Source organism: Delphinapterus leucas, chromosome 9, assembly GCF_059928025.1.
Source record: "Delphinapterus leucas isolate spDelLeu-1000000601 "Yukka" chromosome 9, BTC_Dleu_Yukka2, whole genome shotgun sequence".
Lineage (NCBI taxonomy): Eukaryota > Metazoa > Chordata > Mammalia > Artiodactyla > Monodontidae > Delphinapterus > Delphinapterus leucas.
In genome coordinates this window covers 96,905,037-96,928,738 of record NC_143137.1, presented here as the reverse complement: position 1 = coordinate 96,928,738, position 23,702 = coordinate 96,905,037, and the positions used below count along the sequence as shown (strand labels likewise).

General features: G+C 49.5%; 1 protein-coding gene across 8 annotated transcripts in view; it reads right to left on the bottom strand.

The window, feature by feature from the left end:
* The window catches only part of CCM2 (CCM2 scaffold protein), a 59,006-nt gene that overhangs the window by 23,997 nt on the left and 11,307 nt on the right, over window positions 1–23,702 (bottom strand). For 3 of the 8 annotated variants that reach the window (XM_089917874.1, XM_089917871.1, XM_022593134.3), the window contains exons 2-3: window positions 16,912–17,031; window positions 10,577–10,750 (exon numbers count right to left, since the gene is read on the bottom strand). The exons of 1 other annotated variant lie outside the window; for it this stretch is intronic. In XM_089917874.1, coding sequence (XP_089774000.1) covers window positions 10,577–10,750; window positions 16,912–17,031 — 294 coding nt within the window. Of the gene's footprint in view, window positions 1–10,576; window positions 10,751–16,911; window positions 17,032–17,543; window positions 17,561–23,702 lie in introns of those variants that run through there. 4 more of the 8 variants (XM_089917876.1, XM_089917875.1, XM_022593137.3 and 1 more) reach the window with 4 other exon arrangements.

Here is a 23,702-nt window from a genome sequence, read left to right as displayed (position 1 = left end):
AACCCAACAAAAAACGCCTGATGCCGAAATGGGTACAAGATTTGAAAAGACTTTTCTCCAAAGAAGATACACAAATGTCCAATAAGAACATGAAAAGATGCTTGAGATCACTAATCATTAGAGAAATACAATCAAAACTACAATGAGATACCACCTCAAACTCATTAGGATGGCTAGTGAAAAACAAAACACAAACAGAGAAAATAACGAGTGCTAGGGAGGATGCAGAGACGCTGGAACGCCTGTGTACTGTTGGTGGGAATATAAAATGGCGCAGCTGCTGTGGAAAACAGTATGGAGGTTCCTCAAAAAATTAAAAATAGAATTACCATATGACCCAGCAATTCCACTTCTGGGTATAGACAGACCCAAAAGAAGTAAAAGCAGGGTCTCAAAGAGATTTTTGTATACCCATGTTCATAGCAGCATCATTCACAATAACTACAACATGGAAGCAACCCAAGTGTCCACTGATGGATGAACGGATAAGCGAGCTGTGGTGTATCCATACAATAGTATATTGTTCAGCCTTAAAAAGGAAGGAAACTCTGCAGTACATTACAACACGGGTAAAACTTGAGAATACTATGCTAAGTGAAACAAGCCAGTCACAAAAAGACTAACAGTGTGTGATTCCACTCATGTGAACTTCCTAGAGAAGTCAAATTCACAGAGACAGAACGATGGTTGCCAGGGGCTGTGGGGAGGAAAGAATGCGGAGTTTTTGTTTAATAGGTATAGTTTCAGATTTACAAGATGAAAAGAGTTAAGGTAATGGATGGTGGTGATGGCTGCACAACCACGTGAACGTATCTCATACTATTGAACTGCGTCCTTAAAAATGTTTAAGATGGTACATTTTATGCTATATTTTAACACAATTAAAAAAAGAAAAAAAACTGAAAGCAGAGACCCAAACAGACATTTGTATACCCATGTTCGTAACAGCATTATTCACAGTAGTCAAAAGTTGGAAACAACCCAATGCCCATTGATAGATGAATGGACAAATAATATGTGGTGTGTGTATATATATATTGTACTGAAAAGTTCTGAGAAGAAAAAGTTCTGGAAATGGATGGCGGTGATGGCTGCACAACTACGTGAGAGTACTTAGTACCATGAAATATACACTTAAACACAGTTAATTTTATGTTATGCATATTTCACCACAATAAAAAAACCGTATCCTAGCTTCACTCAATAACTGCAATTGCTAAAAACCTTTTGAATCATAATCAGTATTATACTGTATATTAGTTACCACTTCTAGATGTGTATCATCCCAAATTATTAATTTTGCTTACATTCAAATAGTAATTAAAAAAATATTGCCTACGTTGGGGTCATATAAAAGTGCCCTGGTGTTATCATGTCTGCAGGACTGTACAAGGACTGCCCCGCCTCCACGTGGCCTGGGGGACACAATGTCACCACCACCATCTTGCCTTTCTCAAAGTGCCACCACACTTCAAATTCAGGCTCACAGATCACCGAGAAGGATTCTACTTTCTTCACAGAGGTGAGTCCTCACTCATTTGAGACTTGTTTTGCTGCAAAATATGTATTAGTAAAACACGTTTTGTCAAAAAGGAAAATTGCAGCTCTCATTCCTGCTGTAACTCCAGATGGGACAAAGTGTGCCTCCTGGGCAGTTCTTACAAAAGCCTTCCCCACCGTCCTGGGCGGTCCCCTGCTGGTCCTGACCAATGTGCAGCGCCTCCTTCAGCGATGTCAGGGACCAGCCCACACTCGCCGTGAGATGACATGGCGCGGGGTGCTGTGCCAATTAACTGATCATAGCACATTCAGGACACAGAGGCAGAGGGATGAACGTGATGGAACAACACAGACCAAGGGGACATCTGACTAGCGGTCGCATCAGCTCCATCAGCCCTGGCAGCAAAAGCCGGACTGTCTCGGGCACCCGCTAACCCCACTGCCGTTCCTGCCGCCCTTATAGAGACTGCAGCCAACACAGGAACATGCTGGTGAGCTCGTCACTTCAGCTCTAAACAGCGGAAAGTATTTCCAAAAATAATTGCTGATGAGATACAAGAGAAGTCCATCTTTATACTGAGCCGAAGTCAGCCTCCCTATAACATCCACCTATTTGACCTCGATCAACAAGTTGCCCTGATGGAAGGGCAGGACTCTGAGACGTGGGGTGGGGACACCTAGGTAGATGCACTTGAGAACCTCAATCTCATACCCTTCTCAACACTCTAGGCCTGCAGAAGTGGCCCAATCCCACTTGTTAGAAGCCACAGGACCCCCATACACACATATGCACACACACACACCCCTTGCTCAAAAACGATACACAGGCCTCACTGGGATGGGCACCTTTCATGACAATGCTGTTCTCCTCAGGGTCTGCCCCTTCCGCCCCTCCTGGCCATAAGACCTGTTCCTGGATCAAATCTCAACATAGCACGATTGGGACCCGCCGGGAAGAGAGACTGAACACTGATGGAGCAGCAGGTGCCAGATGGAGGTGGATGGACCCCCAGCTGGATGAGCGTGTCTACGGGCCTCTGCACTTAACCCTGGTCAGGGGCCCGGACACGACCCTCATGCACTGCTAGCACAGCTTAGAAGCTCGGCAAACACAAGGCCCATGTTAAACTCAGTGGAGATTGAAGAACTACCGAGCAAACTGTGGATAAAGGTTCCAAAAGATGCAGAGAGGTGGGTCCGCTGGACGGGGTCTACCGTGTAACACCTGGAACCCCACGACTGCCCCTGCTACTTGGGAGGGCTGGGAAGACACCTCACTCTCAAGGATGAGCTGGAACGAATGGGCTGGCAGGGGTGCTGGCACCACCCAGCAGCTCTGTGGTGGCTGTTCTCAGGGGGAGAGCTAATGGGGAACATGCTTTAGCACTAGGCTTCCTGGAGCGAGGGGGAAGGCAGAACCCTGCAAGAGCAGAAGCCAGGTGGCAGCACTCAGCCACCAGGAGCAGGGCAGGCAGGCGTGCTCACTGCAGTGGGCGGTGACTGTAAATGGTCAAATGGCGGGGAGGAGGAGCTGGTATGCAGGCCCCACAGAGATGCAACTAGAGCAGAAGCGTTCCCAGGGGCAAGAGAGCTGCTGGGAGCCAACCACGGTCCCGCCTCATGTATACAAACAAGGACACCACCCCTGAGTGTGCTGCTCCAACGCAAAGTGGCAGTCTCTGACCCGGTTTCCAGTCCCAGGAAGTGCCTGAGGGAAAGGCCAAGCCCCAGGAGAAGGAATCTGTAACACCGACACAAGTGTGCGCTGCAGCAACGCCCCCAGTTCCCTCCGAAGGGACTCACAGTCACTCACTTGAGTAACAGTACACGGGGGAAGGAAACTGTTCAAGGCTTGGAAAAGAGGGTCTGAGAAAATGCTGAAACTCAGGGGCCCAGACCACCGTCAAGGTCCTCTACAGGGTCGGGGCACATCCAGGAGGGGACACCTGAAAGGATGCCACATCTCCTCAGAATGCAGGGCACATCTGGAACCAACGGTCATTACACCACGCCTGGGCCCCAGTGGACAGAACGGATGGGTCTGGGGTCCAAGGTACGGCAGCAGGAGTGGCTCTGATCACCATCAATCCAGGAGACCCGCTTGGGCAGCACGTGCTCCCAGCCCTGAAACTTTCGGCTCCATCTGTTTTGAGAGCCTGGCTCTAGGGGTCAAATGCTTCTACCAGGGGACACAAAAGGGATCTAAACTTAAAACCGCAGTCCCCTCCTGATGCCAGCAGTCAAGCAAGCAGAGAAAGGTGGCACTGTTCTGCAGGGGCAACCGGCCCGGATCATGAGGAGGAGGTGAGGAAGCTGCTACGTACTGGGGACAAAGAGGCGCCTGTGTGGCCTTTAGGGGCCTCTTACGTGCCCGTAAGTGGGCAGATACACATCTTTTTCCTCTGCCCCATCCTGCTTCCTTTCCTCCCCTTCTCCTGAGAACACACCCTGAATCATCAAACACAATCTCCAGTTGCAGGCCCTGCTTCTAGAGAACCGAGACATCTCTGAACAAAGGCAAGCGACAAACAGGGAAAACCTTAAAACTAACTTCACCGCGAAGGGCAAACTCACCTACCACACCGAGCGCTAGGGAAAACCACCAGCCACCCAACAGAAAAACGGCTGTAGAAAGACACTTAAGAGATCTGACTCGACCATATGAAAAGATACACAGCCTCACTCGTAAGTACAAACTGCAATGTAACAGACTATGACCGTCAGGCTGGCAAAGATCAAGAAGCCCGCAGGTACACTGTGTGGCCCCTTAGAGCGTGGATGAACAGGCGTTCGCCCTGACTGCCCATGGTATGCACCAGCTTAAATCCCGCATGAAGGGCAACTGGAAATGTCTGTCAAGATAAAAATAACCAAGCCCTACACCCAGCAATTCTACTTCTGCAATCTATCCCAGAGGGTTAGTAAAATGTGTAACAGAGACAAATTAAATATGTATGACTACATCACTGGTTACACAAAATATGGTACAGCCATTATAATGGGAGGGAAATGGACGAGGCAGCTTTATGTGCCAAGATATGCCAAGATACACTGTTGCGTGTAAACAATGAGGTGCAAAGTGTGCACTAGGTAATCATTTGGGAACAAATGCACGTGTGTGCTCGGATACGGACAGACCGCCCGTGCAGGGACACACGAGAAACTGATGCCAATGGTTCTTTCCAGGGGCGGGGGGGTGGGGGAACTGGGGACCTCTCCTCACCAGGCATCTCCTTACCATCTGAATTTTGTACCATGTCCATAACTTACCTATTCAACTTTTAAAAATACAATAAATAAGAAATAACAAATCTTATCAAGAAGCATCTTGGGTTTGGTATCACACATGTGATTAATTACCCGCTGCTGCCCCCTGAATTAAAAGCCAGAATGTTGGTTCACAGGTCCCGAGCCTGCACCCCTGCACCACCCTGGGCCTCATGGGGTCGAAACCCTGGGAAGAATGCTTCTGCTTTAAAAAAGCTTGGCGAGGATTCAATGAGAAAATGTATTTAAAATGTTAAGTAGTGTTGCCGTATAGGTAAGCATTCAGAAATGAGGAGCAACTGTTAAGTGCCTCTCACCTTCATGTTAGTAATGTTCATTCCGAATACAAAATACTTCACGTAACGAACTACACTCGAGTATGCAGGAGGAGAAGTCTCCTCACCACTAGTGCATTGTGTTGTCGTCCCTGTTTTTATTTTTATCAAAGAGATACATGTAGGAAGTTTAAAAACGTAAATAGTCCCCAGAAGTGTATAACAAAAAACAACCATCTGGTCCCAACCCAGGCAACCCTATAAACTGCTTCCCAGAGGCAGCAAGTCCAGGGTCTTCCGGATCTAGGGCCAACTTTCTAAGTAACGATTTTACATTGCTACTGCCTGATTCATCAATCTAAGACATTAGCTGTTGATTTCCAGTTACGGCAGAGAAAGAGTTAATTCCCTTATATCACCACCCCCATCTCTCCTTCCTTTTTTCTTTTCTTACAATTTAGATAATTTATTACTTAATCATTACTTGGTGCTTATATCCTCCTGTTAGGTACATTCCATTTCACCACTGTGCCAAGAGGTAGTGAAATCACAATTTTGTTTATGCAGAGTCTTTAATTTTTTTTTAACCTTTAATTCTAAGATAATTGTAAATGGCATGCAGTTGTAAGAAATAATACACAGAGGTCCACTGTACCCCGCACCCTGTTATACCTAAGGTAACATCTCGTGATCACCCAGCATCACAACCAGGATAGTGGCTAGAAGGTCAGGTTACAGAACATTCCATCACACGGTCCCTCCCGCTTCTCTTTTACAGGCGCACCCACTTCCCACCCACCTGGTCTCCTCCTTAACCCCTAGCAAGCCCTATCTGTTCTGCATTTCAATAATTCTGTCATATCAAGAATGTTATGCACAGGGAATCATACAGTATGTAGCTCTGGGGATTGGTTTTTTTTCACTCAGCATAATTCTCTGCAGACTCCTGGAGGGTGTTGAAGCAATCAGTAAATCATGCCTTTTTACAGCTGAGTAGGGTTCCACAGTATGGATGCACATCATTTGCTTAACCATCTACCCACTGAAGGACATCTGGGGTATTTCCAGTTTTTGCCCATTATGAATAAAGCTGCTTTTAATATTCACGTATAGGTTTCTGTGGCAACACAGATTTCCATTTCCCTGGGATAAATACTCAGAGTGCAACTGCCAGGTCAGACGCTAGCTGCATGTTTAGTTTTTAAGAAACCGCCCACTTGTTTTCCAGAGCGGCTGCACCATTCTACATGTCCACCAGCCATGCATGAGTGACCCTCTGCATCCTCGCCAGCATTTGCTGTTCTCGCTACTTATTTAACTTCGGTCATTCTGTTTGGTGTGTAGTGATGTCTCCCTGTGGCTGTAATTTGCACTTCCCTAACGGCTAGTGATGTTGAACATCTTCATGTGCTTATTCCCATCTGACTGTCTTCGTTGGCGAAATAAATGTCTCTTCATGACTTCTGCCCATGTTCTAATCAGACTGTTGGCTTTTCTGCTACTGGGCGTTGACAGTTCTTTATATATTTTAGATGAAAGACCTTTGGCAGGTAGGTGGTCTGCAAATATCTTCTCCCTGTCTGTAGCTTGTGTTTTCATCCTCCTAATGGAGTCCTCTGCAGAACAAAAGCTTTTAAATTTGATGTTCAGTTTACCAATCATTCCCTTTTTGATGTCAAGTCTAAGGTCTCTGCCTACCCTGGGTCCTGGAGATTTTCTCTTAGGTGTTTTTCTAAAAGTGTTATAGTTTTACCTTTTCCCTTTAATACCATGATCCATTCTGAGTTAATTTTTGTGTAAGGTGTGAGATTCGGCGTGAGGTTCATTTTTCTCTCAATGGGTGCCCAACGGCTCCAGCGCCATTTGCTAAGAAGACGGTCCTTCCCCTGACTTGCTTTTTGCACCTCCGTCAAAAATCAGTTGGGTGTATTTGTTTGGGTCTGTTTCTGGGTTCATGATGTTGTTCCACTGATTACTGCGTCAGTCCCTCTACTGCTGCCTCACAGTCTTCACTGCTGTAACTCTAAAGTACATCTTGAAACCAGGCGGACTGATTCCTCTCTTTTAACTCTTCTTTTTCAAACGCTTCCAGCGATTCTACTTCTTGTGCCTTTCCATATAACTTCTAGAACACTTGTCTATATCTACAAAATATCTTGCTAGGATTTTGATAGGAAATGCATCAAACCTGTGTATCAATTTGGGGAAAACTGACATGTTAACTAGGTTGCATCTTCCAATCCGTGTACGTGGTATGTCTCTCCGCTTACTCAGATCTTTGATCCTTTCATCCGTGTTGTGTAGTTTTCAGCGTACAAATCCTATACGTTTTGTTACATTTATACCTAAGCACCTGTATTCATGTCTGTAATTTAGTTTTGCTTCGTACTAACTGATTTTGGTATCAGGGAAATACTAACCTCACAAATGAGTTAAAAAGTGTTCCCTCCCCTTCTGTTTTTCTGGAAGAGACTGTAGAATTAGTGTTAACTCTTTAAACATATGATAGAATTTTCCAGAAACCACCTGGGCCTGGAGACTTTTTTTATGGGAGCTTTCAAATTAGATATTTAATTTCTTTAATAGTTGCAGGACTATTCAAATGATCTATTTCCTGGTGACCCGTGGCAGTCTGTGCTCTTCAAGAAACTGGTCCGTTTGCTGGCTGCTGTCTGAGGGTGCAGAGTCGCCTGTGGCGCTTTCATCAGCCTCTGATTCTTCAGGGTCTCCTAGCACTTGAAGGACGTCGTCACTTCCTTCTGGCTCCGTGGTTTCTGACACGAAATCTATCATTTCCGTCTTCCCTACAGGTAAAGTTCTTTCTCACTGCTTTCAAGACTCTGTCTTTGTCTTTACTTTTCGGAAGTTTCACTACGACGTGTCTTGGTATGGACTGCTTTGGGTTCATCCTGTCTGTGGTGAGCTCTTGAATCTCTGAGTCTGTCTTTTACCAAATCACAGCAGTTTCAGCCATGATTCCTTTGATCAGCTTTTCAGCCCCACCTCACCCCGTCTCTTCTCCCTCCAGGACTCTGAGGACACAAGTGTCAGAAATCTGCTCTAGTCCCACAGGGGGAGGGGAGCACACTCTGTTACCAGGGGGAGGGGCTGACTCCCCACTGGCCTCCACTGCCACCTGAGTGGGGGGCTCCTCTTCCCCGCTGGACATGGCTGGCGTTCTGGCTCCCCAAGTGGCCCAATGACATGAGGGGTGGTGTGTGTCACACTGCTGCTGTCTGAGGGCAGAATTCCAGGCTCCCCACATGGTCTCCACTGACACCGCAGTTCCACTAGGGGTTCATCAGGGATAAAGCCCCAGCTCCCTACTCAGCCTTCTCTGGGGTGGGTGCTGGCCCCTACACAGTCTTTGCTGGTAGAGGCAGCAGCGGGGCCACAGGTTTTTCAGTCACATTTGGTTGGAACTGAGCAGGTATTGTAAAACATTTTCTGTCCTGCTAAGCTATCCCTTTCCTGGTCCTTTGGCCAGAGAAAGTGAGTTTTGTTGGGATTTTGTGTGCACCTGTTGGCTGTTCTGGGTCGCCAGCTTCTTCAGTTCCAAGCTTGGGATACATGAGGAAAAAGAGAACCAGGGCACTCACCAAAGGGGTCCCCCCTTGGGTCCCAAGGTCCCTGGCTGGTCTGCCGTCACTCTACCTTTCAGAGTCTTCTTATGGTTGTTGCATATATAACGTCCAGGATTTTTAGGTGTACTTAGTGAGAGGAATAGGGAAAAATATGTCGACTCCCTCTTCCTGGACGCGGAAGTCCCCAAACTTTAAATTTTCATGGTGTAATATGGGCCTACCATTCCCTCCACTTGCTTTGTTTTCAAAGTACAATTCTATCTTCCCAATTCTTCAGCAGCCTCTACTCCAACATATAAAACTATCCGTGTTCTCTTCTCCCAGAGCTGCCCTAGCCTGTTCCTCAGATTCCCATCTTGGGAATTCCCTCTGTTCTTTTCCGTGCTTAGAGCCCCGGTTCTGGATCTGCATCTCCCACCTTCCTGGTGCGTCCTTGTGCTCTGAGGCAGCACATCTCCCAAGAACCTCGTCAGAACGGGCTCTGAGGGCTCACGTTTTAGAAACCTGACTGTCTGGTCATCATGACCAGAAAGGGACCCTCTCAATCTGAGAATCATGTCTGTTGGTGAATTTTCTGCAAAATGTCCTTCCATTACCGTCTTAACAACTTCCTCCCACTCTCCTCCATTCTTTCTTCTCATGAGTCAGAGGCTGAACCTTCTGGACGGCTCCTATCATTTTTTTCCCTCTCTCATCTTCTGTTTACTGATTTTGGATCTCCTTGTCTCTTGGTTTTTCTTTCCGGGTGACTGCCCTGACTTTATCTTTTGACCCCTCTAATGAATTTTTACGACATATAGTTAAGATCCTTTCATTCCAAAAGCTCTTGTCTCCACCTGTTATCCTGTTGTCTCACAGTTAACAGTATTTCCTCTTATCTTTCTGACAACATTATGTATTTTTATTTTTCCCCTAGTTTCCGCACTGCTGCTGTTGCATTCATGTTTACGTCTTGTGTTTGTCCTGGGCTCTATCTTTAGATGAAACGTCTTCCTCAAACGTGTACTTCTCCTTGACTGCCCACGAAAGAAGCCGTGTGCACGGGCAGAGGTGCAGACTGTCAGCTTCTCTCTGCGGGTTGTGTGGCTTCCACATGAAAGCACTCCTCCGAGGATCCCCTTGTGGGAGAGGCCTGGTTGCAGGCCTATCTGGAAGCTTGAGGGAAAGGGGGTGGGCAATTCTCACCGTTCTGGACGGACGCTTTGACTTAACCTGCTCATCTTCACACTGGGTCTCTCCCCACCCTCCTCCGGGCCAGGTGTCCCCACGTCTAGAGCCCCCCCTAGTGTTATGTCTCTACCAGGGAGACCTCCCACCACCCCCCCCCCGTGGCAGGTGAGAGCAAACCCCTCCCCCAAGCCCACACCATGCTCCACGCGCCCTAAGCCCCCGGGTCCAGCTGGACAGCTCCGCGTCCTCTGAGGGACGCAGGTCCAGCTCCGTGGGCTCTGTGAACTTGTCACCCCACCTTCGTCAGCTCCCTCTGCAAGTTCACGGGCCTCTCTCATCACCACGGTCCCCTTTCCCATTCTCTCTGATTTCTCTCTCATTTCTTTTCATGTAGTGTTTAGGGGAAGCACTGACAATACACTAGTGCACGTCATGTTTACCCACAAGTGGGCGCGGGCTTTGACAGGATTCAGAAGCCCGTGTCCTGGGCTGTGACAATGGCACACGGAATAGCTCTTAGCCTTGACCAAGGAACCGAAACACACAGCCAGCCTTTACGAGAAAGGAGGCAGCTTGCTACTGGAGAGAAAGCCAGAAATGGGGCCGGAAGACAGAGACCTGGGGTTTGGGCACCCAGCTGTCAGACACACCACCGCAGGGGCACCGCCGGGTGGGAGTCACCCGAGGTGTGAGTGGGGACGGGTCCCAGAAGCGCAGCGTTTGGTGCCTCGGGGGCCTTTGCTGGCGGCGGGCAGGCGGGCCCTGCGGCCGCGGGCTTACCTTCACCTCCTTCTCGATGTAGTCGCTCAGCAGTCTGTCGGGCTCGACGCGCTCAGGCAGGGACAGCACCACAGTGTGCAGAGGGCGCCTCTCTGTCACCTTCTCATGGGCTTTCTTATCTCTACTCTTTTCACCTTTTAGGAATACTCGTTTAAACGGCGACACAATTCCAGGCTGCAGGCAGAAACGGCAATGATTGGAGTTCATTATTCACAAAGGCTTTGCGCTGTACCCATGGTTAACAAGCGGAAGGGGCCAGAAGCACCACCACGGTCCCCGTGCAGACGGGCCGGCTACTGCCAGCCAGGGTGGGCCGGGCCCAGTGCCGCCTCGGGCACCGAGGGGCTGGTCCCTCACCTGTTCATGGACACTTACAAGGTCAAGGGCCAATTCTCAAGGTGAGTAAGCTCAGGAGGCAAGAAGGGGCAGGAAGGGGGAGATTCCCTCAGAAGACAAAAATGCAGCATTGCTCTGAAGTGACCTCCCGGCTCCACTGGGTCACTTCACTGCAGGGTCCTCGGAGAAGACGGGGAGGTGTGGCCAGGGCTGTGGCATCAACAGGAAACTCAGCTCAACAGCCGTGAGGCCCGCCTCTTCCCTCTCCCGTAGGAACGCAGCACGCGCTCTGCTTTCCCCTCCCTCCGCTGGGGCCTCGGGGGCTCAGGGCGCTGACCAGCACCTGGGTGACCTCACCCCATGGTCAGTGTCTAGAGGGGCCTGGAGGCCAACCCTGCGATCAAAGTAAACCTGCAGAGGGAGAGCCAGGGACAGCGGGGAGAATAAAGTCAACCTCGCCTGCGGGCCCCAGGAAAAGGCCCAGGATTCCCTCCCTGCAGCTCTGTAAGAGCCCTCCAGGCCCTCCACGGGCACAGATGTTCAGAGAGTCAGGCACGGGCACTGGGCACCTGCACACAGAGGCCAAAGGTGACCGCTTCCAGTCACGCAAAGGAACGTAAAACCAGAGAACACAAGATGCCAGTGTGCAGCCTCGGCAGGGAAACATCACCGAACACAGCAGCGAAACCCAAAGGTGGTGACCCACACCAGACCGAGAAGTCACCTTCCATTGTCTTGTCTGTGATTCTGCAGCTCGCCTGCCTGGGCAGGACCCAACGCCAGACAGCAGCCGGGACCTAGGGCAGGCCTAGCTCTGACCAACACTTACAAGAAACAAATACCTATGTCACCAAACATGTACCAAAAGCTCTCGTTCCTGCTTCTCCTCTGCAAGGGGGAAATTCAGCCACATGCCATATCCCACCCAAAACAATGCCTGTGAGGCGCCTCGGCAGCCTGTCAATCTCACAGATGGAGGATGGAGAGGGGCCCTAACTCCCTCACAAAGGCAGGTGAGGCCTCGGGGGTCTCCAGGAGGTCCTGCAGGACCCGCCCCACCCAAAACACGCCCTCAGCCAAGGGGACCCCAGCATTCTTCCTGCTCCTTCTATAGCCAGAGCCCGGCTTTCCTCCTCTGCTCCTTGGCTTGCACTCCCTACCCCTGAGCACTTGGCCCTTGGATAGCTGCCTTTTACCCCACTGATCCACCGCAACTAATACTGGAGCGCCCCTCATCGCCCTGGATACCAACCGAGTTCCCACTGCCCATCCCAATGCAGCCCCTCAGCGCTTCGTGCTGCGTGGGGGGGCTGGGGGAATAATGCTGATGTGAGGCCCTCAGGGCTGGGGAGGATCAAAGCTAGACAACGTGCATGGGTGCGGCTTCATTTACTTCTCTCCGCTCTTGTTTACATTTGAAATCGTCCGTAAGATTCTGTTTTTAAAGGACGAGTACAGCTCCTGCCTACAACTGCTTACACTTAAGCTGAGACAAGATAAAAGCACGAAGGTTAAGGGAGACAAGATAATCAATCCCATCATCACAAGGAGAGCATCATCCCCACAGTCTCAGACGAACTACAGAGGAGCGAGGGGGCTCCTCGGAGGAGCCGGAGACGGCTGATCCCAGCCCTCAGACAGCCCGCCCCCGGGGCCCACTCAGGCTTCTTTCTCCTCGATCCCACAGGAATTGTCAGCCCCAGCACCGGCGAGTGGAAGAGAGGGTGAGGCACTTCAGGTGAAATCGGGGGGGGGGGGGGGGGGGCGGGGTCTGGACCAGGTGACCGCGATGTAGGGCTCACGTGGAAACGGTGGGACACTGTCACCCACAATTTGCCAGACAAGCACCGATGGTAAAGTTTACACCGAAAGCAAGCGACACTGAGAGCTGAGTAATGTAAACATCACGTTTCACCAGCCTGACTGCGGGCAGGTCAGGCCAGGCCCTGAACCGTGACTGCCACTCTGGCTGGCATCCGAGGCGATCAACGGCACACACATGACTCTTCGATCCTGTTCTCCTTGACTGTTTATCTGCACTGAGAGCCTCCCAGCTCCTGTGATGCGCAAGGCACTGCCCTAGGGCTGTGGAAGTACCGAGGCACGCGGCACAATGTTACACAGATGACCTATATCCCAAAGTGGCCGGAGTAAACGTCTGTCCCTACGCCATTTCTACCTGGTAACCTCACAGAGTTCACTCTCCCAAATCATAACCAGCACGGGCACAGCCTGATGGCGCACGAGAACAGCTCAGCTCGACCTGTTTGCTGCCCTACCTCGCTACTCCTCTACACCTGGAAGCAACAGGAAACCAGTTCTGAGACGAGGGGTTTGCCAAGGTCAGCCTCTTACCAAGAAGCCCGTGCCAAATCGCCAGGTCCACAGGCCACATGCAAACCATGCTGTTATTTTAATGTTGAGGGACGGGTCATAAAGTCACAGTCCGCACACAGAATCAGTCTGTGTGGCAAGGACCCAGAGCCCGAGTCCTGCAACCCACCTTAAGGAGAGACCCTCTGCCAGCCCATACGCCTCATCGTCTGGCCCCTGCAGGCCAAGGAAACCAGGATGCCCACTGCAGACGCCTCCTACTGCTCAAGGATCAGCTTTCCCTACGCTGAGCCCCACTCCGTCTTCTGCTGCCTTTACCTCTTGGGAGCCAGCACCCTACAGGGGAGCAGTAATGTGTCTGATGCCTGTGCCAGCCAGCATCAGGAAGGCCCCGTGGAGGGATGAGACGGAATTCCCACCCTCAAGGTGGTCACCATCAAGCGGGGGGAGATAAGCCCAAAGCAGATGAACAGGGACTGAATCCATGATGAGAACTGCCAGCCAGGTGCCTCGAAGGTGTACTTTAGGGCCCAAATGCCCTGTTTTTAAAGGAGCTACCCTGGCAACGAGGCACGGCCCCGTGAGGCCCCGTGACGAATAATGGCGCCTGCCCTCCACTGCTCACAGGCTGGCGGAGGCGAGGGGAGCCGCCCCGGAACCCAGGCTGCACACAAGGCCACCTGGCCAAGCATGAACTTGGCATGACTGATTTGGAATCAGACACAGCTTCCCTAACTCAGTCCTCAGTGTTGCATACCCCAGGCATCATGTACTTTTTTTTTTTTTTTTTAACATCCCAAATACGTTCAACCGGTGGATGAGCCTCCCTAGAAAGTGGAATATTGAAACCATTATGTAAAGAAATGCACCCAGCAAACCTGCAGCTTTCCTCTGCCGCCTCACCCTGTTTCAGCACAGAACGGGGGCGGCTGCCCCACCCGAGGACAGCAGGCGTGTGACACAGGAGGTGCGCACCCCGCTCCCGCTGCAGGAGCTGGAAAGTAGACACGGCTGGGAGCTGGGGGATGGCAGGCACAGTGGGGGCCCCTCAGCTTCTCAGAAACACAATGAACAAGAGGGCACCTCAGGATTTTGGAGCCTATGTTGCTTTTAAACATGAAAATGTAGAAGAAAGCTCTGCTTGAAAAAAATAAACTGAGAACAATTAAGAATATTCTTGAAAAAAAAAAAAAAGAATATTCTTGGACTTCCCTGGTGGCACAGTGGGGTTAAGAATATACCTGCCAATGCAGGGGACACGGGTTCGAGCCCTGGTCCGGGAAGATACCACATGCCGCAGAGCAACTAAGCCCGTGCGCCACAACTACTGAGCCTGCACTCTAGAGCCCACGAGCCACAATTACTGAGCCCACGTGCCACAACTACTGAAGCCCATGCGCCTAGAGCCCGTGCTCCGCAGCAAGAGAAGCCACCACAGTGAGAAGCCCGCGCACCGCAAGGAAGAGCAGCCCCCGCTCGCCACAACTAGAGAAAGCCCACGTGCAGCAACAAAGACCCAACGCAGCCAAAAATTAATTAATTAATTAATTAATTTCAGGAAAAGAATATTCCGATGCACAGAATCAGGATTCCATTAAACGACTGTGGACTCTTTAATTCACTGGAATAGCCTCCAAATCAATACAGAGTTTTACAAAGTGGTTTCAGCCCGTGTAATTGTTCATCCTTCACTCAACAGGTATTTTCATTGAGCGCCCATGTTCATCATCACTGAAATGATCTCGCCATCTTTGACCCCAAAAGACAAAAGGAGCAATTTAGCCCCTGGAAGGAGCACAACGCCAAGCACGGGTTCTCTTCGTGAATGGAGCCCTGGCACCGAGTGCCACCCAGCGTCCATCTGTGCCCGAATCTCTCGTGAAGAAACGGGGGCCCTGAATGTTGAAGGAACCAACCGAGGGTCCGAGGCACAGATCCAGGGAGGGGATGCGGGGCTTCGGTGGCCCTGTCAGGCATCTGCAGACTTCTCACATGGAACACACACTGCTTCCTAGAACTGTGCAGAACTTCTGAACTGGCTCAGAAGTGATACGTAGATGCTTATAGTATTCTTACAATATATTTTCCATCTTATGCCTGAAACAACTTTTGAAGTTGGAAACCTCAAATGTAGCTCTTCAACACACACACACACACACACACACACACACACACACACACAAACTCTGGCCCACTTAGCGCTTTCCTAGAGGAGGGACCAGGGGCCAGGCTGGCCTTGGGTATTGTTAGATTAAAGCCTGACTTAGCATCTCACTTGGGGTGACCAGGCTCCGAGTAACTGCATCTCCTAAACAAATTCTCAGAGGCTAACTTCTCCGTCAGACTGTCTGTTTATTAATTTATACTATGAAATGCATGTGCTGAAGGAACCAGCACAACTGCTCATGGGACAGTGGCCTCTACTTGCGGACCAAAGTGAATAATAAGGTGACATACACCAAGCCACTCCATGTGCACAAGGCTCAGCCCAGCACGTTCTAGAGAAAGCGTGTGGCAGTGAAGGAAGGAAACCCGCGCTGGGCACCTCGAATGCCTCAGTACGGTGTTCACGCACCCTTACCTACTCCTTTAGTTAATAACACAAAACCGCCCCAGAACAAAGGCTTCAAGTGCAATGCCCTGGGGTCCTTCAGTTCGGCATTCAGCAAACGTCTAATGGGCACTTGGCATGTGCCCGGCACTGGGGCTGCACCTCAAGGGACCCCCTTCCCTGCCCCAGGGCCCCTTCTGCTGAGGGAGAGAGAGGGGGACTGCTCAGCGGGGATCAGGCTCCGCAGGGCTGCGGGACAACACCAGGGAGAGACACCCAGGCCAGCGCGTGGGCTGGGCAGAGCCACTGTCCAACTGTCCAGCTGGGCAAGGCAGCGGCTACTCCCCAGATTCACCCCCGCCCAAGTGCACGAAGCACCCCGACAAATCCTCTCCTATAAGCACCACTGTTTAAAACTGTATCTCAACGTTGCCTATCTTAACTCCAACTCCCTGTAACGCAAGTCAACAGAGTCACTATCTTTTTAAAAAGAAAGTTAAGCACTTAAGCGCCTACCAACAGAAAAAGAGCCTTTCTTAGGTGCCGCAGAGGCCCAAATAAGGAGTACGACACAGCCCGCGCCCCAGGACCTCCTACAGACCTCGAGTTCCCCATCTCAGGACTAGGCGTGAACCTGACCTCCCCCACTGCAGCGGTTTGCTCCGGTGACGCACACTACACCTGACCGTCCACGCGGCGGCCGAGGCCACTCCTGCCGGGCACGCAGCGGCCACTCCTGCCGGGCACTCCTCCTCCCTCAGGCGTCACGGGTGAAATTCCAGGCACGAGTCTGCACTGTGAACGTGCTCTTTCTTGACCTCTTCCCTAAATCATTTTCCAACTCAGATCTTGGGTCCTAACTGACTACAAATCTACATGAACGTCACTCTTCCTCAGCAGACCTGACATCCACGGTCTCCTACTCCTTAAGTGAAGATGGACGAACCCAACAACCTACAAACAGCTCACCTTGCTCACTTCGCTGGCCACTGGGGCTGCCAGTTCTCAGACCCGGAAGCCAGCAGGAACCCTCCACCCCACCTTCCCAAAGTAAAGGTCACAAGACCCAAACAATCATTCTAGATGGCTCTTTCCACGCTGCATTTGCACGTACCTCGTTCTCCATGGAACACCCCGCTGCAAAGTCTGTGTGAGGAGGAGTCTCTCTGGAGGAATTCTGGTTCCTCCCCCTCTGCCGACAGTTACCGTGCACTCTCCTCTGTTCGCTCCTGAGCTTGTTGAAAAATACGGTCAGATGTTAGCCCTCCCTCTGAAAAACACATGTGAATGAACAGGAAGACCAGAAACCACAGCTTCCTTCTGCGAACCCCACTGAAGCTGTTTACAGTTTTTTAAAAAAGTTTGAGGCAGGCAACACCCTAAAACTGCTGGCAAAATCCAAACAAGCTGCACGCACGAAAAGACATAAAGTAAACCCACACATCTTCATACGAAACCAGCACGTCTTCTACCTAAACCTCCACATCTCCTTACTGAACCAGCCCATCTTCTAATTAAGCTTGCACATCTCCTTACTGAACCAGCACATCTTCTAACTAAACCAACACGTCTTCTTACTAAACCAGCCCATCTTCTTACCAAGTCAGCAGATCTTCTTAGCAAACCAGCCCATCTTCTTATTGAACCAGCCCATCTTCTAATTAAATCAACACATCTTCTTACTAAACCAGCCCATATTCTTACTAAGCCAGCCCATCTTCTTACTAAACCAGCCCACCTTCTTACCAAATCAGCAGATCTTCTTACTGAACCAGCCCACCTTCTTACCAAATCAGCAGATCTTCTTACTGAACCAGCCCATCTTCTTACCAAATCAGCAGATCTTCTTACTAAACCAGCCCACCTTCTTACCAAATCAGCAGATCTTCTTACTGAACCAGCCCATCTTCTTACTAAACCAGTGCATCTTCCTTACTACCTCTAGCACGCAGAGCCCACGGGTGGCCGCCCCACATTTCTAGCCAATACCGTGTAGTCAGTTGAAGGACATTATTTTGCAAGTCCGACCATTCTGCAAATCCAAACGACAAAGTCAGAAAGAGTAAGCAAGGAAGCTGAGAGCACTGCTGGGGCTCCCCCTCCTGACGTGCGTTGTCACCTGTGTGGTGGGACCCGCCGACCTGGCTGTTGCCTGCTTCAGGGCACTGTAGTCCAGGGGGCCTGTGCAGAGCACACCTTCTCCATGACCGTCAGCCTACAAAAGCCTCTACCTGCCTCCAGAACTCTTGCGTCTGAGATGCAACTTTGAAACTAAAGAGTATGTCCTTGAGCAAGCTCACTTTAACTCCTTCAGGGTCAAATCTGATCCTGAAAAGCAGAAGTTGGGTTTGTTGATGCTGAAGACCCTTACACTCTCTAGATGTTCCAGAATGGCTGCAAATAAGAGAGGCTACTTAATTAACTGTTCTGGTTAATTAGAGTGATGATTTAGAGTGACCATATTCACAGCTCAAAACATAACAAATATAATACAATTTTACTGACATTAGATTTATTAATATTAGATTAGTATTAGATTTATTTGATCAAAGTGCTAATTTTCCACAGTTTTCTGCCCATAAAAATGGTTATTTCATATGGCTCAATTTAAACTGTAACAAAGTTTAGTATTTCCTGATTCTGAAAAGACTGGTTCAGAACAATAATTTCATGCCTCAGTTACCACTACACATGCCGCAGATGTAGAAAGCACAGTAAACCGGGTAAGGAGTACTGCACTAGATTTGTTTGAATAAACATGTGGTATTGACTGGACTATCCCTTTATCTCTTTAGACACACAGGGCACCATGGGTACTGTCTGGACTCCGCTTTCTCCTTCTTTCTAAAAGCTGCCCCTGCAGAGCAGAATCAGGTAGCCCTGAGGGAAAGGGAACCAGGAGTGAGATTCAGAGACCTCAGGAGGTGGAGCAGCCCCCAGGACGTAACCTGGTGACTGTGGGGCCTGAGTCCACTGCCTGCTCCCCACGAGGTCCCCCTGCATGCGACACGCAGCCCACCCTTCCAAAGTCCCAGAGCTGCCCCTCCCGGGGAAACACAGGAAACTAAAGGAAGCCCACCAGCTGCACATACAAGCCAACCTGTCCTGCTTTCACAGATACAATGATCACCAGGGTCATCATGGAAGAGAAAGGGCAGGGAGCACAGGGGGCAAAGGAGAGACTGGATGGGGGCTTAAATTCTAGAGGGTTTAGAGGCATTTGAGGAGAACAGCATCCATAAACACAGCCGAGAGAGAGACAGAGACAGACAGAGGAAACAAGAAAGGTATCTTAGAAATTACATACATGATCGCTGAATAATAAAATGGGTGTAACTGAAAGCCCAATTAGTGACCCGGAATACGGTGGCACTGTTACAAATGAACGTTCCAATCATCTTGATGATCGGCAGCACTAACTCTGAACCCCAATTAAGCAAAACGTTAGCCCCCCCAAAAGAATTCCATTCCTATTAGGATTGAGTCACAAAAAAATTGTACTCAGTGATTATCACACTTTGAATTTCACCAATGAAAATGTGGAAATTTGTTTTCTCTCTTCTGATGTGATACCTACTTAAAACCCTCAATGTTACCTCTTGGCCCATAAAGCCTAAAACATTTATTATCTGGTCCTTTACATGAAAAGCTTGCCAACTCTATCCTAGAACATAAAGCGAAAGATGAAAAATAAGAAAATATCGGGACTTCCCTGGTGGTGCAGTGGTTAAGAATCCGCCTGCCAATGCAGGGGACACGAGTTCGAGCCCTGGTCCGGGAAGATCCCACATGCCATGGAGCAACTAAGCCCGTGTGCCACGACTATTGAGCCTGCGCTCTAGAGCCCGCGAGCCACAACTACTGAGCTCACGTGCCACAACTACTGAAGCCCACCGCCTAGAGCCCATGCTCTGCAACAAGAGAAGGCACCGCAACGAGAAGCCCGTGCACCGCAACGAAAAGTAGCCCCCACTCGCCACAACTAGAGAAAGCCCGCGTGCAGCAACAAAGACCCCATGCAGCCAAAAATAAATAAATAAATAAATTTATAAAAAAATAATAATAAAAATTTAAAAACTGCCACAGTAGCATTATTTTGCTTTAAAACTTGACAGGAATTTTTTTAAATCTTCAACTATCCAACTGGTGTTCAAATTTTTCACCAATAGACTCACATTTTTTTTTTAATAGTTTGTTCAAATCAAGATGCGAATCAGGTCCATCGACAGACTGCCCTGAGCCGACACAATTCTTAAGTCTCTTGATGCATTTGTTAAATAGCCAGGGCAGGTTGTCCTGTAGAATATCCCACTTTCTGGCTCCTGCAGGCTGTATCTCTGTCAGAACTTTGAAGATGCTTCTCAGCCCCTGTATTTCTTGTAGACCGGTGGTTAGATTGTGAGGCTTTATTTAACTCAAGTGCGATGCTTTTTCAAGAACGCTTCCATCAGGGGGCACATAATATTGGGCAGTGACCGGCCACTGATGGCTATGGCCTGGCCCCTTTGTCTCATAGTTGGATATTTTTCAACAGTCTGGTTCCACAATTCCTTCATCATTTATTAGTGGAAACATTTACATAAAGAGACCTTTTCCCTCCTCGGCCACTTGGTCACCCTGAGGTACAGATCCTTCAGAAAAGTCAAGTTAAATGCATCATCCTTTCTCTTCAGCAATGCTGCTTCCTTGGAATCGCTGGAGCTAAACAATCCATTAGTCATCATCTTATGAACGATCCAATTGTCCCACCCCGGCCAGCGGCGGCCTCTTCAAAGTGGACCCTGGCAGCTGCTGAGGGCTCCTCAGACCTAGAATTGGCCACTGCTGCTTCTAGAGGAAAGTGCTGTTCCAGGCCCACTACCAGTCACCGAGGGTGTTCACTGCGCCTGGGACTTGGCACCAGAGAGAGTGAGGGAATAAGCACCTTGTGTTTAAGAGGAAAACCTCATGAATTCACAGTATTTCCAACCCAAAGTAGGATTACAGGGTTATTGATCACATTCTTTGGTATTATCTGCACCCACCCACTCCTCCTATGGTGAAAGCCAGTGTGTAATGTTGTTAATGTAACTATAGTTCCACTTTATCCTAAAACATATGGAACAGTGGCAATAATACCAGTATTATTACTAATAAAATGATTACTGGGCTTCCCTGGTGGCGCAGTGGTTGAGAGTCCGCCTGCCGATGTAGGGGACATGGGTTCGTGCCCCGGTCCGGGAAGATCCCACATGCCGCGGAGCGGCTGGGCCCGTGAGCCATGGCCGCTGAGCCTGCGCGTCCAGAGCCTGTGCTCCGCAACGGGAGAGGCCACAACGGTGAGAGGCCCAAGTACCACAAAAAAAAAAAAAAGATTACTGAAAACAATTTGCTTAAAGTTTTTTCGTTGCTTTTCTTGTCCTTGGTGTATGTCCCACTGTCGGCCTGCTGTCGAATTTCTATGATTTAATTACTTGAAATAACTCTTTTCTGTGGGGTTATGTCTTTTGTTTGTTTTTGCCATTTTTACTAATACTTTGCTTTTGATTTTTTTAAGTAATTTTTTTTTTTAATGTTTGGATTCAATTGTAATCCTTTAAGTCGTTACATGGTCCAAACTCACAAGGCCCATGCTGAGAGGTCAGCCCCTCCCCTCTAGATAATCATCGAAGATAGGGCTCCACGCTGCACCCTCCCACCCCGGCCCGCTGTGAGGCTGCAGCATGGTTTAGCGAGCCTGCACCCCAGGGATGGACTGAGGCCAAAATGAACAGCCTGGTGCGCGAACTGCCTCGTGTTTTTGCCCATGTTTCCTTGGGGGAGGTTTCCGAAGTGGGATGCTGGGTCAGTCACCAGAGTTCAGCCAGACATAGCCCCTTATGCCCTGTCAGGAGCTATGCTGGCCGGTTCCTCAAGCCTGACCAAGTAGGGATGTCTGCTGGCCTGAAAGGTGAGAAAAGGTCGCTCAGTGTGCTCTTAATTTGCATTTCTCTTATTATGCAAGAGTCTGAGTTGCCTTTTCAGACATTTAAAAGCCATATTTGAGTTTCTTTTTCAGTGAACTGTCTGTTCCCATCTCTTGACTTGTTTTTTCCTCTCAGGTCCTCAGCCTTTGTTTTCTCTATTTTTAGAAGCACCTTATATATGGGATATTTGCTTTTTGTTTTATAAGTTGTAAATATTTTTTCTCGATTTGTTGTCTTTTTACTTTGCTTATGTTTATGTTATCAGATCTGGTCTTTCCCCTCCTTGCTCTGAATTTTGAATAATAGTTAAGAAAGTTTCCTCGGGAATTCCCTGGCGGTCCAGTGGTTAAACCTCCACGCTTTCACTGCTGAGGGCCCAGGTTTGATTCCCCAGTCAGGGAACTAAGATCCCAAAAGCCACGCGATACGGCCAAAAAAAAGTTTCCTCATCTCCCAGATCATTGAAGAATTCACCCATGTTTTTGCCTAGTACCTCCTATGGCTTAATTATTTTTGCTTTCATTTAAATCTCTGAACCACCTGTTCACCCTTGTGTACACTAGGAAGGATGGATCTGATTTCATCCTTTTCCACACGTTTGTCCAGTTACCCCAATATCACCCATTACTCAGTTGTCCCCACTGCTATGAAACACCATTTTACTGGGCACTCAAGTTTCCCCATGGAGGGGGGTCTGTTTCTGTATTTTCTCCTCTGTTCCTGCAGCTTATCCCAGGACAACCCCACAACTTCAATCGGGGGCGAGACAGCACAACCCAATCTGGGGTTGTTCCCTCATTTTTCTTCTTCAGAGATTGTTCTTGCTTGTGCGTAACAAAAAATGAGCTTTAAGTCAAGTGGTCTCATTTCATTAACAAGCCCCATGGTATTGTTATTGGGATCTTGTTAAAAATTAATTCAGGGAGAGCAGACACAGTCACGATGCCACTATCCCACCCGAACACAGGTGTCTTCCACTTCTGCAAGTCCATGTTTGTGTGTTTGTGTGTTAGAGATTTTGGATGTTTCTGTTCATTTTAACCCTGAAGTATGTACTTGTAATCGTACACAGATCTTCTATTATACGCTGGCGTTCCAACAGGACGAAGGGAAAAGCCAAGCTGGCTGGAGGGGCTGTAGAGCAACAGGGCGGGAGGAGACAGCAACGGATACAAGAGCCCAGCCTGGGGTGCGGGAACTGGGGGGCTGGGGTACGTAGGGAGGAGGGCGAGGACCCCCAGGCCCCATATATTCCTGTGTTGTTGACTTGAACACTGACTGTGGTTTCTGCATTTGAGCTGCACTAGCTGTTTTCATCGGCCCGTGTAACTGGGAGAGAAGCTACGAGGCACTGATGGGAGGGCCTGGAGGCTGGTGTAGGCGACCCTGCATGGCAAGCCTTGACAAATGCATGGCAAGAGTTGCTGGCACCCCTAAAGGGGCCAAGACGCACTACTGAACCCATGTCTGGGCCCGAGGTTCCACCCAGTCAGCGTAATAGAAGCCACTGGTGCATGGAGCCCTCAAACAGCAGGGCCGCTGTCCCCATGCCACCTGGCATGGCAACTGGGCCTGAATGTGTTGCTGCCACTGATGGCTCCCAATGTGCCACCTCAGACACCACCAGTGCCTTCTGAAAGAATGCTGTGCCCTCTGGGAAGAAAACAAGTCAGTCTGCCTACACCTGGCAAAGTGAACAGCAGACCTTTATTGCCTGAACTCTCCATCGGCTGCCCAGCCGGCACGTGCCGAGTGATGGTGGGACTTCATTCTTGTGGGAGTCGTAGCAGACTGATGGCTCCCAGAGAGAACCACCTGCGAGGGTTACGTGCCACCCGCCCACCTCTGCCTAAAGGGGCAGGTCATGAGGAGAGCAAAGTCCAAGGCCTGGCTTCCCCGGGTCACCTGTGGGCCATCTGGACAGCATCATGGACAGCATGTCACACTCTGACCCCACGGC